The following is a 15,821-nucleotide window of genomic DNA, read 5'->3' on the forward strand; positions in this document are numbered from 1 at the left end:
ATACATATATCTCTTTGCATCCAGGATAAATGCTTAGCTGCCAAGATTTTATTCAAGATATTCAGAGAAGATGGCATAGAAAGTAGACGCTGTGCTGATGAAGCCACCAAGGAAACTGTTTGATGCCTTTCCTCAGTTTCTTTCGATTCAGAAGATATTGCGGAAGATCAAGCAGGAGAAAGCCCTTGTGATTGGCATGGTGCCTTATTGACCTTTCAGAACTTGGTTTCCATTTCTCAGTTAGTTGGCACTGCTTTTGCCTTGGATTCTACCTCATGGGTTGTCTCCTTTTAAGACCCCAACCATCTACTTCACAAGACTCTCACCCTGTTGTCTGGAAGAGGAGAGATTGACTCTTTTAAGGCAGGGGCTACCGTCTCATTTGGTAAAAGTAATTGACAATTCTAGAAAGTCATCTACTTTGAAGTCCTTCTTTAGGCACTAGAATCCTTGATACTGTCATCAGAGTCTATCCTCTACCTCTTGTTCAAAGTCATCTATTATGTAAATGTTAGTTGATAGCTTTAAGAAGAATTTGGCTTTATCCACCTTAAATGTTTTCTTTCTGGTGGCAGTCACTTCTGCCTGCAGATTGAGGGAACTCTCAGTTGTGATTTATTATCCACTCCTTTGAGATGTTTGGATGATGTAGTAATTTTGAAGCTTGATTCTGCATTTCATCCCAAAATGTTGTCAAAAGTTCACTCTCCTGTTTTTTCCATCTCCTACTGCTAATGAAGAATGGTTGTTGAGTTTATTGGATGCTAAGCATGTTTTATCTATTGATCTCAATAAATCAAATGCATTCAGGAAGATGAATTTGCTATGTATAAGTTTTGGTCTTTCTGGTCAAGGTAGAAAGGCAACCTAAAGGAATTTTGACTCAGTGTTTAAAAAAGGGTATTACAATGGATTATTTGAATTAGGAGTAGACTATTCCATACAGCATTAAGGGCAGCTCAACCAGGTCTGTATTCACTTCTTGGGCTGAATTGCAAGGGGTGTCATTGGAAGAGATTTGTAGAGCTGGGACATGGGCCTCAGATCACACATTCATAAAACATCATTGGCTTTTGCGTGTGCAAAGTTGACAGAGAAAAACTTTGGTGTATGGGTATGGCAATCTCCTGATGAGTTACAGTCTGTTTCAGTATGATAGTTTGTTAATTTTTTACTAAGGAAAGATTAAAATGCACTGGATTTGGTATTACATTTTTCTAGTAATGGTATCTGCATTAACCCCTTCGCCGCGGCGGGAATTCCGCCGCGGCGCGGGGGGGTGCGGGGGGGCAGCGCGGCGGGCCTGTGCTCATGACGGAGCCGCTCCGTCATGAGCCACAGTTGAGCTGTGCTCATGACGGAACGGTTCCGTCATGACTCCGCCCATTTGCGTTGTCGCCCCGCACAGGCGGGGAAACAGCGCCGCGCAGGCGGAGCGGCCGCCGACAGGATTGCCATGACGGAACCGTTCCGTCATGAGCACACGGCAACCGTGGCTCATGACGGAACGGTTCCGTCATGAGCAGGGAAGGGGTTAAAGGACTGTGACTGCTTTGGTGTACCTCATAGAAGTAAAGACTGCGACGAGGATGAGGGATGTAGCGGTGAACAACTGATTACTTACTGGGAATCTTCATAACTCTAAATCCTACTCAGCTACTCATCCTTGGCCCAGTCATTAATATGGTTCTGTTTTTTGATGAGGCTTTGAATTTCAAGATGGGCTGGGGTCGGTTGTTTTATATGCACTACCGAGCTGAGGGTAGGTGGGGTTATAGATGCAATTTCCTGTTGTGTTTCCTGCTTTTTGTACCTTGTAATTGGGCATATTTCCTCATATAAGTAATTGCTGGGATGAGGTCAAGTAGGACTAGGGGTAATGAAAATTACTGATAAGTAATTATTCCATTCATCAAAAGTCATGTGTCTTTTCATTGAAATAGCATTATTGCCCCTAAGGGTTTATCTGGTTGTGGTCGAAAGAGAAACATGCAACACTATTTGGGACTACCTCTGCTTTCATGTACAATTCCATATTCTGAACAGCCATACTTAAGTTGTTAATTAGGTGTTATTATCTACACCTACAGGCAGTAGCATCTATTAATTACACAAAATTAGAGAGCACAGTTGCAGTTGATGGTCATAAGGAGGTGGGGTAGTTAATAGTTTCGATTGCCCCACAGTTAAGGGCAGTAAAGTTATTGGTAAGAAATCAAGAGATGGCAAATTCAGCACACCAGTTTCCGCTGTGAGGAACAGCTTTTCGGTACCACTATGCAGCTACCTATTTCTTTCACTAGATTAGGGGTGGAGCATGCACCGGGCAGTGAAGGAAGAGTGTCTTTAAAGGTACCAGTACAGGGATAGGATAGAATAGTATTTGTAAAGCGCACTATACCCGAAGGCGTCAAGGCGCCGGGCAGTCATAGACAGAGGGAAGAGAGCACGACAGCAGATTAAGAGGGGAATAACCATGTTTTCAGGAGTTTCTTGAAGGCAGAGAGAGAGCTTGCGTTGGTAATGGCAAAGGGAAGAGAGTTCCAGAGTTTGGCAGCCGCAACGGAGAAGGAGCGGCCGCCCCATCTGGATCTGCAAAATCTGTGCGAGACCAGTTTGTTCTGTGTGGACCATCTCAAGGTCATCCCTGGAATATACCATTGAAACAAAGATTTGAGTTGCGACAAGCCTTTGCTATGCATGGCCTTGTATACTGTGCTTAAAATCTTGATTGAGATGCGCTCCTTGATGTGGAGCCAGTGTAAGGTACGGATCCCTTTTCTGGCAGACTGATGTTTGGGAATTTTAAGAATCAGTGTTGCTGCTGCATTCTGTACCACCTGGAGCTTATTCAGTGATGCAGTGGTGATATTGAGGTAGAGGGTGTTACAGTAATCAAGATGAAAGCTAATCAGCGCCAGGAAGCTTCGGTGTCAGTGCGCTTTATAAGCAACACTTAACATAACATAACATAACAATCAGTGCAATGATAGTTGGCCGATGTAGTTCAGAAGGAATGAGTGGAAGCGCCTTTCTGAGAGTTCTTAAAATATAGAAACAAGTACCAACAAGTACGGTTGTTTTGGGCGTCGAAAGTCAGCCCCTCATCAAAGATGCTGTGTTTAGCGGGGTTCGAAGGGGCCCGCATTCAGTAGGCCACCATGCATTCGACCATGGAGGGAGAGGAAGAGGGAGAGAGAGAGAGAGAGAGAGAGAGAGAGAGAGAGAGAGAGAGAGAGAGAGAGAGAGAAGTAGAGAGAGAAAGAGAGAGGGAGGGAGAGAGAGAGGGAGAGACAGTGGTGTAGCACGAGTTTTGGGGGCGGCGGTCTCCCTCCGCTCTTGCCTTCTGTGTCAGGGCAGCAATCTCCCCATTCCCCCCGCTCTCCAATCGGCTGCGAATACAATCTCACCAGCATGGGCGGCCAAAGCCACTGGAGAGAGAGAGAGAGTCTAGTCTTATCCAAACCAGTTAAGGCCCTTCTGAGAGACAGGGAATTCTAGCTACAGAATGTTTTCTTAATTTTTGTCTGAGTAACTTGACATTTCCTCACATGTTGCTCACTGGCTGTCCTGAGCCATCAGGTATGTGTAGGTTGAAAAGGTTATTTTTTACATTACTTCCCTTGGTAGTCTGTGAAAATGTATTCATATATATTTTCAGTATGAAAATATGACAAAGAACGCTTTGGGACTAGCTGGTTGCGGCTAGTTCCGAAACTAAGGGCCTAGACGATTTATATGCATACAGTTTATAAGGTTTACATCAAGGGTCTCTTCGCATCTGTGGCCGTAGAAGCCATGGCAGGAGTGAAAAGGAGACAATGTAGAATTTTCCTGCTTCTTTATGGACTAATAACTCAATAATTAGGAGAGGTTAAAGGAGAGAAAAAGGGGTTTACAGGGGCGTGAGTGTTAGATGGTGATCATACAAATTGTACCACACACCCAGAAAGTCGACATTTTGTAGAAACACATACAATTCTTCAGTAGTGTTCCCCATAATAAAAACGTATGGAAAATTACTCCCGCAAAACGTGGGCTTTGTGATGTTATAGGGTGGCAGAAAAAAACGCCCATATTTCATCAGGGCTAATGAAGATGGCACACCCCTCATGGAAAGCATTTTCCTGTGGGGAAAAAATGGCTTTTGCATTGAATGCAAAATGCACTGTAAACTCTTGATAATACTGATTTAAGAGTATAGACATTAAGAGGGCTAGGTGTTGCATAAATGTCGCACATTGAGGGACAGATTTAATAATATTTTACGCAACACAACTTGCTGCGTTGTTTTGCGTGAAAGGGAGAGAGGAGAAATGTGCCATTTCTGCTAAGATATTGAGCACTTCTGCACTCTATCGCTGGCACACTTTGTGCTGCCTAGCGCCTTAGCAGGCACACTTGTGCCATGCTGCAAGGGTGCCTGTATGACAGGCAGCTTTTTTTTTTGTGAAGGAAGGTTTACCTTCATGAACAAAAACAATCCTAAGAGTCAGTTTCCGTGCAGAATGCATAGAAAGAGGAAGTAACAAGGAGAAATAAAGATATTTCTTCTCATTACACGTCCATCGAGTATGCACACTGGTTTGGTGCAAACCCAGGTTCACAAGTTTTTTAAAAATCTGTGTTTGCATCAGATTGCGTGGGTGGATGCACAGGAATGCCCATGGTCCTCTCATGTAACGACTACCCAATGCAAATCAACGTTGCCTGGCTTACTAAATGACAAAATGACAGTCTCCAACTGGAATTCTGTGGACTCTACAAATTAGAGGAAAACTCGGACAAACATAGTTTTAATTCTACTAACTTAGATGTTCTCTTTTGTGTGAATGACTCAATTCAAGTTTTCAAATCTTTACCAGATTGGGGAATTTTCGTGACTGCGGCGCATTTGAAGTCCATGTTTCTTCTGGCCCCTTTGCTGAGAGTACCACATATCATTGCGGGGTTAGGTGGACACACACGCACTTCATGCTGACTGCTCATCAGCTGCGCAGGGCAAGGCTTTCTTTATGCAATGATGACACCCTGAACAGAGAACAAAATCGTGTTTTGTACATGTGAAGAGATAACTGTACAAAATCAATCTCTTGTGTTATAAATATTTATTAATCTACAACATTAAACTCATTAATCTCATTGAAATGTTTTTTTTTACTTTTAAGGATTCAACGGGAACCACAACATTTTTAGGATTCACTGCCACAGGTTTTGTAGTCTTCCAGGGAAATAAAAGAATTCATTTGTTGAAATGGTGAGTGGTACTCTGTAATGTTCATTTACCTTTTTAATTGGTCACAAACTTTTAAACTATTGTATAAGTGGATGTAAATTCTGTACATTTTGCATATAGGTTTAGCAAAACGTTTTGTCACACAGGGGTTACATTTTTTCAAAATTAAAATATTTTAATTGTGAATTAAGTATAGCATAAAAACAGCACACATAAATGAAACAGGTTTATTCACTAATATGTCTGTCTCCTTTATATATATCCCTTTTGGAAAACTCAAGCCAGGCAAGGTGACCTCAAGCATGCGCTTCATAACTCTTTGAAAAAAGTGCCAGTGCCCCTGTGCATGAGTTGCCATGTTGCCCTGGCTCCAGTGGCCCCGAAGGCTCACTGCATGTTTATCTATTTTTAAAACGCTATTTAGAGAAAGAATTAAAAACTCTGGTGTGGTTCTTTCTTCACTGCAAAAGGTTTGGTTGAGCTTCAGCCCAAGAGGGCATTTTACCAGGCATGGAGTTCTTCCCCTAGGAGCGGCCTGTGCAGATAAGAGGCCGGGTTGAGGGGGATTCGACAGACAACCACAAGGGAAAATTGAATAAATAATTGATTTTCCCTCATCGTTGTCTGTCGAAATCACCCCCCACCCGGCCTCACCGGTCTTAAATGCACGGGCCGCTCCTGTTCTTCCCAATAATGTCTGACTTCACCAAGTGCAAGGTTTGTAGGACAGAGTACCTGGCTAATGAGCCTCACAGAATGTCCCTCTTGTGTTATGGGATCAATTCCCTGTATTGTGTCGATCTAGTTGATACTTTCAGTGGAGTCAAGACATAGGTCCACCACTGGCGACTTTCTCCTCCACACAGAGTTTGGTAATATAATCCATAAGGAAGCGAAGTATCGGGGGGTGGTGAGGAAAGGTGATGGCCATAGTATGTGTCTCCAGTCCACCCTTTGTCCTCCCTCATTCGAATCTTAGCCGACAAAGTCTTCATCCTACTTACGCCATAGTTAACTGATTGCACTTTTTTGATGCAAGATTTTTTCGCTGTTGTTGTAAATTGAGATTTTCTCACTGCTCATTCGTCATTTCCAATATGAAAAACTCTATGATAGCCTAGGCATTTTAGCAACCTCATAAAATGCCATGAAATAAAATAATAACATGATACAGTGAATTCAACTCTCTGTTTGTGGCCCCATGAATTTTCATAGCGGTCGTGCCATGGGCAGGCAGAGCTCAGGTGTTTCAGGTGGCCCGTTAGAATTACCAAAGATAGTCTGTTTATGATGTACAGTAGTTTAAAGGCTTTCAATACCATCACTGTGATTCATCAGAATTCCAAACAGTCATTCCCCAAGGCTGTAGCATGCCTCTTCTCCACTAATGGTTGTATGTCACAGGATTGAATACATAATGCGGTCCTACAAAACATATTGACTCCTGAGTATTTACTCCCTCAACATTATGAAGGTAAGAATATGTAGGTGTGGATAGATATAGGGACTAATTATGAGGTTGGTGGTGGGAGAGCGGGCTGCCATGCCAACACCGTGCTCCCACACGGCAAACCTCACCGCTGCCCACCCACTAGATTACGATTCATTTTGTGCTCTGATGGGCGGGCAATGGAGCGTTCCCGCGGTGGTGCAGTACAAAGGCTCATATTTGAGCCTTAGAACTGCATTGCTGTGAGACCGCCAATGCACGTTCCTGCAGGGCATGGACTGTGCAGTCCATGCCGTGCAGGAAGATGCATGCATGCACACAGGGGGGCACAACAGGTGCAAGTCACCAGAATGGCAGCAACTCAAGTCAAACCAGCGAGGTCTTAAAACAACAAAACACTAGTGGGAACAGACTTATCTGTATCCCATGCAGAAGGTTCCATGTTGTGGTGTTGTCTGTCAGCCCATTTCCTTGTAGCCAGTCTCTCAGTTTCCGACCCTGATGACACTTGTGAGTATTGCGTTATAGTATCATCAATAGTAGAAGTTGTCCCCAACACTTCTTTTTCTTTGTCCATTTGATGAAGGGTGGTGTCCATAGCTGATGAGTCAAGGTCCTCTGGAAAGCGATCCAGGTTCCAATTCCTTGTTTTTGCCATTGATTGGCAGTAGAACTGTTGTGGGCTCTAATAGGCCATATCCAATGTCTCATTTATGAAGCTGTAGATGCAGAGCCAGGGATTTTTCCATTTTAAACTGGTTTCTTGTGTCAGGTCAGCAGACATGTAGATTTTGTGAGGACCATGGAGAAGGGGACTCTTTTTTTGTTGAGCAGCAGGGATCAGTTGACAGGCCAGGTGATGACGTAGGAAGCATGCTCTAACTGGCTAGGGTAAGTCAGATTTTCACTGAAATCTTGAGTGGATTGTCTGTGCCCCCTAAAGATTCAGCACGGCACCAGAAGGTTGATTATTCAGTTATGATAAAAAGGTTGACAAGAAGGACGACATGTCTCTAGATTCAAGGCCTTCTGAAATACCAGAAAAATTGACATTGTTCCAGGGTTTCCTGTATTTCATGTGCACCATTTGGTTCTGCAGATATCACACTTCCCATTGTAGGTCAGGACCATCATTAAGACACTTGTGGTTGTCTCCAAGGCATCCATGATCCAGTCAATTATAGCCAACTTGGATCTAAGTCAGCTAGGTCTGCTCTTGTGGACTAAATGTGTGCAGCTATTTTCTTGGTGGTCAATCCCAACTTTATTGGAAGAATTCTTGTGTAGCAATGTGTACAGGGCGGCCTCCACCATCTTATCTGAGTCACGTTTTGTCCTCCTGGCCAATGCTTCTGAAAACAGAATTTGGTGTAAATAAATGGGTTTTTACATGTGGCAAGACCTCAGACCAATAAAGGGTCACAGCATGTGTAAAAGAGCCGTACCTCTGAGCAGTGCAGAGTCCAGTCAAAAAACACTGAAGTCAGTGGTAAGACAGGAGTCGCGCCATGCCCATGTGCTGGCAAGAAGGAAGTGTTTTGGCACAGAGCCCTGCAACGTCTCTTACAATGTGTTTCAAGAAAGTCTGTGAGCCAGCCAGTTTTGTGAGTATACTTGCATAGCATCAGACTACCAGTAGTCATTTCAGCCTGATGAGGCCTAAACTAACACTTTCAACTGACGTGTCTGATTGTCCAGCCATGCAATAAGGTATCTCCAAATGTTCCCAGATGTTAGTATGTTTCCTCCTACTAAGATTAAGAATGTCCGTATGTTTTCCCCACTGGTAAGTACTTCATTTCATGCAGATTTGAAGGGCAGCCTTTCTTCTAATTTGCTCTATAGAAAATTTGCAAGGCAGCCAGACACTCAACAGTAGGAATTTGTAGTATCTTGGGCTTTTTCTCCTTTGGAAATGTATAGTGTTGTTTAGAGAGATAAGATTTCAACTTGTTCTTATCCATTCTTTATTCTAACGTGGATCATTGTAGTCAATACCAAACACACAATAATTCTTCCAGAGCTGTTTTTAATGGATTATTGTCCTGCTGAGGAGACCCTCACCCTGAGAGTTTGCCTCGCTCTGTTTATTACTTGTTCTGTCCAAAGTTCATGCAGTAACTTGGAGAAATTCAAGACGTCTCATATGCAAAACTGTTGCTTAGCTCTGCTCTGAGCAAGCACAGTTCATCATGATACAGAATTTAGATGAGAGTCGCACACAGAAAATACAGTGAGAAGCTGACAGGGCAGGGGAGGCTCTTGTGCTTGGCACTACTCACAGTTCTTTTTTTTATTTATTTCAAAATCATTTTTGTTGAAACTTTTATAAAATAAGAAGTATAGACAGAGTACAGAACAGAGAGGAACATTCGCTTAATGGGGTATGATCGTTGGGAGACGGTACACAACTTTTTTCTATAGAGTTATAGAATCAAGGTATCAATCAATCAATCAATATTTAGCTTTATTCGACCATGATAATTACAGTCATAAAAGCACATATCACAATCAATAAATATTGGAATAAAAAGTTAATAATGAAAATGTACAAGTAAAAAAAAGGTAAAATATCAAACACACATAACATTAAAAATTTAGATCATTTAAAATCCAAGAACATTTCAAATCCCACTGCACCACCTAGGAAGAAGCCTCCAAAGGCTCGAATGACATGCCTTTCCTCTGCCACAGGACCTTTTTCAAGAATTTGGATGCCCTCCAGGCCATGTGCTCATTCTCTAAAAATTGTAGACGAACAGGCACTGGACAGCATTGCCTAAGGCCCTGCTGTCTTAAAAGAGGCCAGATTTTCCTTAGTTCTGAGAACAACTTGTAAAAGAAAACTAGGTGGATAGTGGACTGCTCTGAAGGAGAATCACACAGACACGGGGGTAACAATCTTGACCAGTCATTCATTTTAGGAGTAGTCACTAATCTATGTACCGTGCCCAGTCTAAATCTTATTAAGAGCATTCTGTCATAGCCACTTGGGACAAAATATAAATAAGGTTTCATACCCAGAGAAGTAAGCCTTAACTGATGTTGAATAACTGTGGGTTTGGAGGCTTCATCTGCTATTCTCAGAGAACCCACCATTTCAAGGCCCTCTATCTTCAGGGTTTTTCTCGAGATTCAGGCCATAGAGCTGGGGTTTGCATAAAAATCTGGGTATCCAAGATCATTCATGAACCTATAGACAAACCTGAGCCAGGGAATCTTCAACGCCCCATCCAATCTAGTACAATCATGCAGGATATCTCTATTTAAATGGGTCTGATCACTAACCCATATCCTGTGCCAAAGGAGTATTGGCTCCAGTTTGATAAGGTCCGCTAGATACAGGAGACCCAACTCCTCATGACACACAAATGAAGACGTGCCGGGAGGGACGGAAAGAATGTACCGGAGGAAGGCATTTTCCACAGTTTGTAAAGGGAAATAATTGGCGATGCCCCACACCCCTGCCCCGTATATCGCTGCTGAAATACACTGAGCCATATATATTTGCAGAAGTTCGCCAGGTGGCTTCCTGCCCAGTTTCTTTGCAAAGATGGCAAGGGCACTAGTTGATCTACTAAAGCCCAGTTTGTTCAGCTCAATTGAACGAGACCATGTATCATTCTGATTAAAAAGGACACTGAGATACGAGAAAGTACTCATTGATGCTAACTTCCCACCTTCCAGGCAGATGTCCCTACCCGTGTCCCTACAAGTCCCTGAGCCACAGCTCATTATAAATGTCTTAGAAAAATTAATACTTAAGCCCAAATCAAGCAAAAAATTGTTAAAGCTGTCCAGAACCCTTTGTAAACCATTCTGTGTGCACTCCATTAAAACGGCATCATCTGCGTATAAGAGAGCCGGTATAGGTCTCCCATCTGCTTGAGGAAAATCTTGTCCACTCTTTAGGAGTACCTTGGCCAGCCCATTAATGTATAGATTAAAAAGGAAAGGGGCCAGGACACAACCTAAGTCAGTAAGGATCTCCCATAACCTGGCATGGATTACAGAGTCAAACGCTGTGGTTAAATCAACGAAGACTAAGTAAAGTCTCCCCTTTTTGGCTCTTGTATATTTCCCAACGATAATAGCCAGATTTAAATTCTGTTCTATAGTGCCCAGCCCCTCCCGAAACCCATACTGAAGGTCAGACAGGACAAGGGAAATTGGTCTATAACAACCAGGATCTTGACGATTACCCTTCTTGAATATTGGAACAATAATAGACTCCATCCAGGGCTTCGCGAAGGTAGTACAACCACTGGCGTTAACCAACTGAGTTAGTAGTGGGCCCCATAGCAGGACCTTTGACTTAAATAAGTCAACTGGCACCCCGTCGGGGCACGGAGCCTTACCCCCCCTGGCTACGTGCAAGAGCCAAGACCATTTAATCCAGCGTAACATGAAGGTTGAATGACTTAAGTCTTTTTCTGGGATCGCAATCTCGATGGAGGGCCCTCACCCCCACACATGGGCGGGGCCCTTATAATCTTCCAAAAGGCCCCAGAGTCCTTCTTTTGGGTAGCTGCATGAAGCGACTCCCAGGCTTCCTCCCTCAGTGACCTCTTTCTTTCAGAAATTGTCCTTTTATACAATGCGCTAGCCCTCCTTACCCCCTCACGCGATCTAGGTTGTCTATGAATCTCTACCTTCAGATTAGAGTAAGCCTTAGTGCAAGCCCTATTAAACCAGCCAGGGGTTTTCAGCCCATTACGGCACAGGACACTCAGTAAGCTTCTAACCTCTTTGGTTATCTTAAGGAAGAAGTGCACTATGTCATCTGCAGTGGAAAGCTCATTCAGAAAGATGTCAAAGGCAGTTTTGCAAGATAGAATGAGCTGTTTGGTCAGTACCTCAGGGTCGACTTTAGACCAGCGAAGAGCATACCCATTCATTTTTTTCAGCTCTAAGGTACCCATCACCTGGTTCGCTTGGTTCTTCCCCACAGAGCTTTGGGCAAATAAATGTAACTTAAGACAAAGCGGATAGTGATCGCTCAGTGCAGTGCTCCCTATCGTAAAGGATAGCAAGCTCGGGCAAGGGTATGTGAAACCAGTATGAAGTCTACCGTTAAAGGTCGGGGACATAATCACTGGGGTGGGAACAAGTTCATTCACAAATCCCAGATCTTATCGGGACATTAATTCATTAAAAGGTCCCCAGCCTTTGTGTGTGAGAAATGACAGTTGGGGACCCCCTCTTCAGTGTGGATACCACATATTTTCAAAAGAGCTGATTTACACAATGTGCACTTAAAGTCCCCCAACAGAATAATCACAGTGTCCATAGAGCTTGAATTGCAAATAACATCCAAGGCCTCACCAATCCTTAAAAGCTCAGTCCCCAGCTCTCCCGCAGGATTATTATTATAAAAATTTACCATGAGCACTCTCTTTGAGTGCTTTATGTACAGTTGAATAATCTGGTAGTAACAAACAATCTTATCCACCATTAGCATGGTGGAAATATACAAGCACAACCCTCCCTTAGGCCTTCCTCCCAAACCCTTCACCGCAGGGATGTTGAAGGTCATGTAGCCAGTGATGTGTACTGGCTCCAGCTCCCATGTTTCTTGTAAGCACAAGATATCAGTGCTATCTATAAACTCACCATAATGGATTTAAAATCTTAGCACACAACCCCGCAATGTTCCAGGAGATGATACTAGTTTCTATCATTACTTTGTTAGAAGTAAGGCTCACTGGGAGAGTGGATAGGTGGTGACTTGCACTGTGAGAGGACCCTTCAGTGGTGCGTAGAGCGCTAACATTATTTCTCAAAACATCTATGTGGGGATTACTGCGAGTAGACTCCGTACGGTTACTCACGGTAATGGTAGAAAATGAGTTGGTGGCAAGACTAGGGCTGGTTGTCCTACTACACTGAGCTTCAGGACAGGCCACAGGCTTGGCAAGCCCCCCTCTGCTATTTTAGCAAGCTGTGTGGGAATCGCCAGTCAGTCTACCTCATCCAAATTATAGAGAGGTGCATAAAAGTTACTAACGGGAATTGGGTGAGCGAGAGGTGTTGGACCTCCACAGAAGCCCTCTGTACGGCGTTGGAAAACTCCTACGGGATGGTAAAAGAAGCCCAACGGGATAATACTGACCCCCTGGCTTCTAACTGGCCAAAAGCCCACCCTGTTCATAATTGTGCGGACAAGTGCAGGGGATGCAAAAGAAAGAACCACACAATGTCCCATAAGGGACTTGTCGGAATGTCCCACCCACCCTATCCTGCGAGCCATTCTAAATTCACAAAAAAGCTGTCAAGCTTGTTTTCCCACTTAGATAGTGCAAAGATTTATTGCGTAAGGTAGACAAGGGTTCAGACTCCCCTTGTGGGAGCGGAGGGACATTCACCAAGATTATTGTAAATGGTGTAGCTTCCGGCGGACGATGAAGTACCTTTGGGTCCATAGCTCCCCTCCCCCGCTACCCTCTGGGGTCCTGAGGCCAAGCAAGACGGCTGTCCCAAAGTCACCTTTTTTGACGGCTGTTGATTGTAGTTAGATGCTAGATTGGCAGGGCTTGGCTTGCTCTGCTGGCAATTAGAGTGAGTAGGGACCGAGTAACCTGCCAGAATTTGGGGAAAAACACCTTTAGAAACAATACAATCGAGGTTAGGTTGCGGGCTGGCACAAATAGAGGCCCCTGGGGGTAAGGAGGTCTGATTTAGTGCTCTGGTCTGGGGAAATGTACGCACAGAGGCATCCAGGAGACTAGGTGGCACCCTAGGGATGTATTGACTGGGACCTTGTGATGTTACAGTAGGGAGTTTGATGAGACTTTCCAGATTTGCTAATCTGTCCTCAATTTTAGTAAGGGTGGCTTTTAAAGGGCTCACAACCACTGTAAGTATTTCCTCCAACTTTTGCCAGAACTCTCTCGTACACGAACCTGTAGGGCTGATAGTAACGCCTCTACAGAGGGTGTAAGCTCAGAAAGCAACGTTTGTGGGCCTGTATTTATCATGGGTTCCAAAGGGATGGATTGTTTATTATTATTTTGCCTAATATTGGCCGTGGTCTTCCTTTTCTTCCCAGGAGGTTTCATCCGAAATAGTTGGGTATTTTTATCTTTTTGGGCCCTTGTAATGATTTTAGGCCTCGCACCCTCCTTAATTGTTGGAAGGATTACCGATGACGGGGTACGGATATGGGAAATGTCGTAGGAGAGCTTGCGACATATAAATTAACTTCCTGAACATACCTAGGAGGATGTAATCCTGCTACCATAGGTTCAATAGACAGCCTTCGTTCTGTTAGCGCTATTTCGTGAATTAGTGCTGACTCAACAACAGGCTCGATAAGGCTCCCCCTGAATCAAGGTATCTTAGTGATGTAATATAACAAAATAACATTGCTTCATAGTATCCTAGGTCATATGTGCCAGAGACAAATGAAGTGCTATGAGAGTAAAGGCATAATAATGAACAGTGGAATTACCCCGGAGTAGTATCAAGATATAGAGAGGACAGATTAGAGGATAGCTGGGAGGGAGACAAAAAGAAAACAAGATAGTAGAGGAAGGGGGTGGAGGGTGATGGGAAGAGGGAGGGTGTGGGGGGAAGGGAGGAGGGAGGTTGAAGTGGGGGGTAAGGGAGGATGGGGAGTATGGGATAGCATCTGAGTTAATACTAGGTTGGCAATGTATGAATCTAGTTTTCACCAGTTTCTTTTTTTTTTCTACGATGGGTTTTCAGGTAGGTGTTTAGAGAGTTATCTGCACCCCTGGTACATTGGTAAATTGGACACTTACCCACGAAGGGTGGATATAAAGTTTAAAGAGGTATTTCCATTCAGATAGAATGGCTGTAAGACTGGTTGAAACAAGGATATCCCATAAGGTGCGTCCATCTTTGTCCAGCCTAAGATGTGTTTCTGAAGGGAGGATATCAAGAACATTAGAGGCTGGGTTGAGGTTCCAGTTAATCTGTAGGATCTGTGAGATGGTAGTGCAGAGTTCATACCAGAATTTCTTAGAAAAGGTACAGTTGAGTAACATATGTTGTAGATTCCCTGTCTCTTTTTCTCAGCCCCAACATAACTCTGGGTCAAGAAGATCTAGTTAGAAAAGTTTAGAAGGGGTTCAGTATGCCATAAAAGCAGTCCAAAATCTACATTGTGCTAACAAGGGTGTAATTTTGTTAGTTGTGAGGTTAGGCCAGATGGAAGGTGAATTTGGTGTTGTATCATGTGTATACTTGTATTGGATAAGATCAATTCCCATTTGCTCTGTAAGAATTTAGTGAGAGAGATGAGGTTGTGGGTATAAGAAAAAAGTATATTTTTCAAGCTATGTGTCCCTCCCCCAGCTAAGGTCGTCAATGTACTTGGGAGATTGGTAGTTCTTGGGGATTTATGTCTGAAAATGATGATTTTAATTTTTAGAAAGTGATCAAAGACTATTTCCTCAAGTTCAAATTTGAATTTAAGGTGTGAGTAGGGTACCGGTTCGGGTGGCGATCCCAGGTCCCCTACTACTAACGGGATGCCTTTTTGTGCCCATTTCTCAAGAAATAGTCCAACCTTCTGATTTTAAGTTATAGTTATGCCATAATGAGGCCAGGAGGGAGAATTGCATTTTATTAGGGAGTTTAGCAGAAATGTTTCGAAGGGCCTGTGCTGTGTAGGAGAGAATAATTGAGGAGTGTTATGTCCTTATTTTCTTAGTGGTGATGAGTGAGATGAAGGAGAGTGGTTAAGCAAGATAGTTTTTGATGGCAAGCAAATTAAGAGAAGCGGTATTAGATAGGAAGAACCAGAAGAATCCTTGTCTCGCTAAGTATGCAGTTTGGTATTTCCGATAGTCTGGAAGGTTTAAATCTCCAAGCTTCTCGGAAGTCTCAGTTCTTTTACTGTAATTCTCGTTGTTTTGGACTGCCACAGAAACTCTGAACATTAGAGCTAGTCTGGCACAGAAAGTGTCAGGTAGATGGATTGGAAACATGCTAATGAGGAAATTGATGAGGGGGGTGATCATCATCTTAATGGTTTCTATACGTCTCCACCATGTGATGAATCTACTTGACCATTTATCTAATATGTCTTTCATTTTGGTTAGGGTAATTTTGTTGTTGTGATCAAAGGACTCTCTAAGATTTTGGGATGAACCAAATGCCCAGGTATTT

The 15,821-nt window shown here is 43.4% G+C and overlaps 1 protein-coding gene across 1 annotated transcript in view; it reads left to right on the forward strand.

The window, feature by feature from the left end:
• FRMD3 (FERM domain containing 3) overlaps positions 1–15,821 on the forward strand; it is a 638,046-nt gene that overhangs the window by 525,464 nt on the left and 96,761 nt on the right. Inside the window, exon 8 of the mRNA XM_085633170.1 lies at positions 5,169–5,257. Coding sequence (XP_085489296.1) covers positions 5,169–5,257 — 89 coding nt within the window. The remainder of the gene's footprint in view (positions 1–5,168; positions 5,258–15,821) is intronic.

This window comes from Triturus cristatus, chromosome 2_1, assembly GCF_964204655.1.
Source record: "Triturus cristatus chromosome 2_1, aTriCri1.1, whole genome shotgun sequence".
NCBI lineage: Eukaryota > Metazoa > Chordata > Amphibia > Caudata > Salamandridae > Triturus > Triturus cristatus.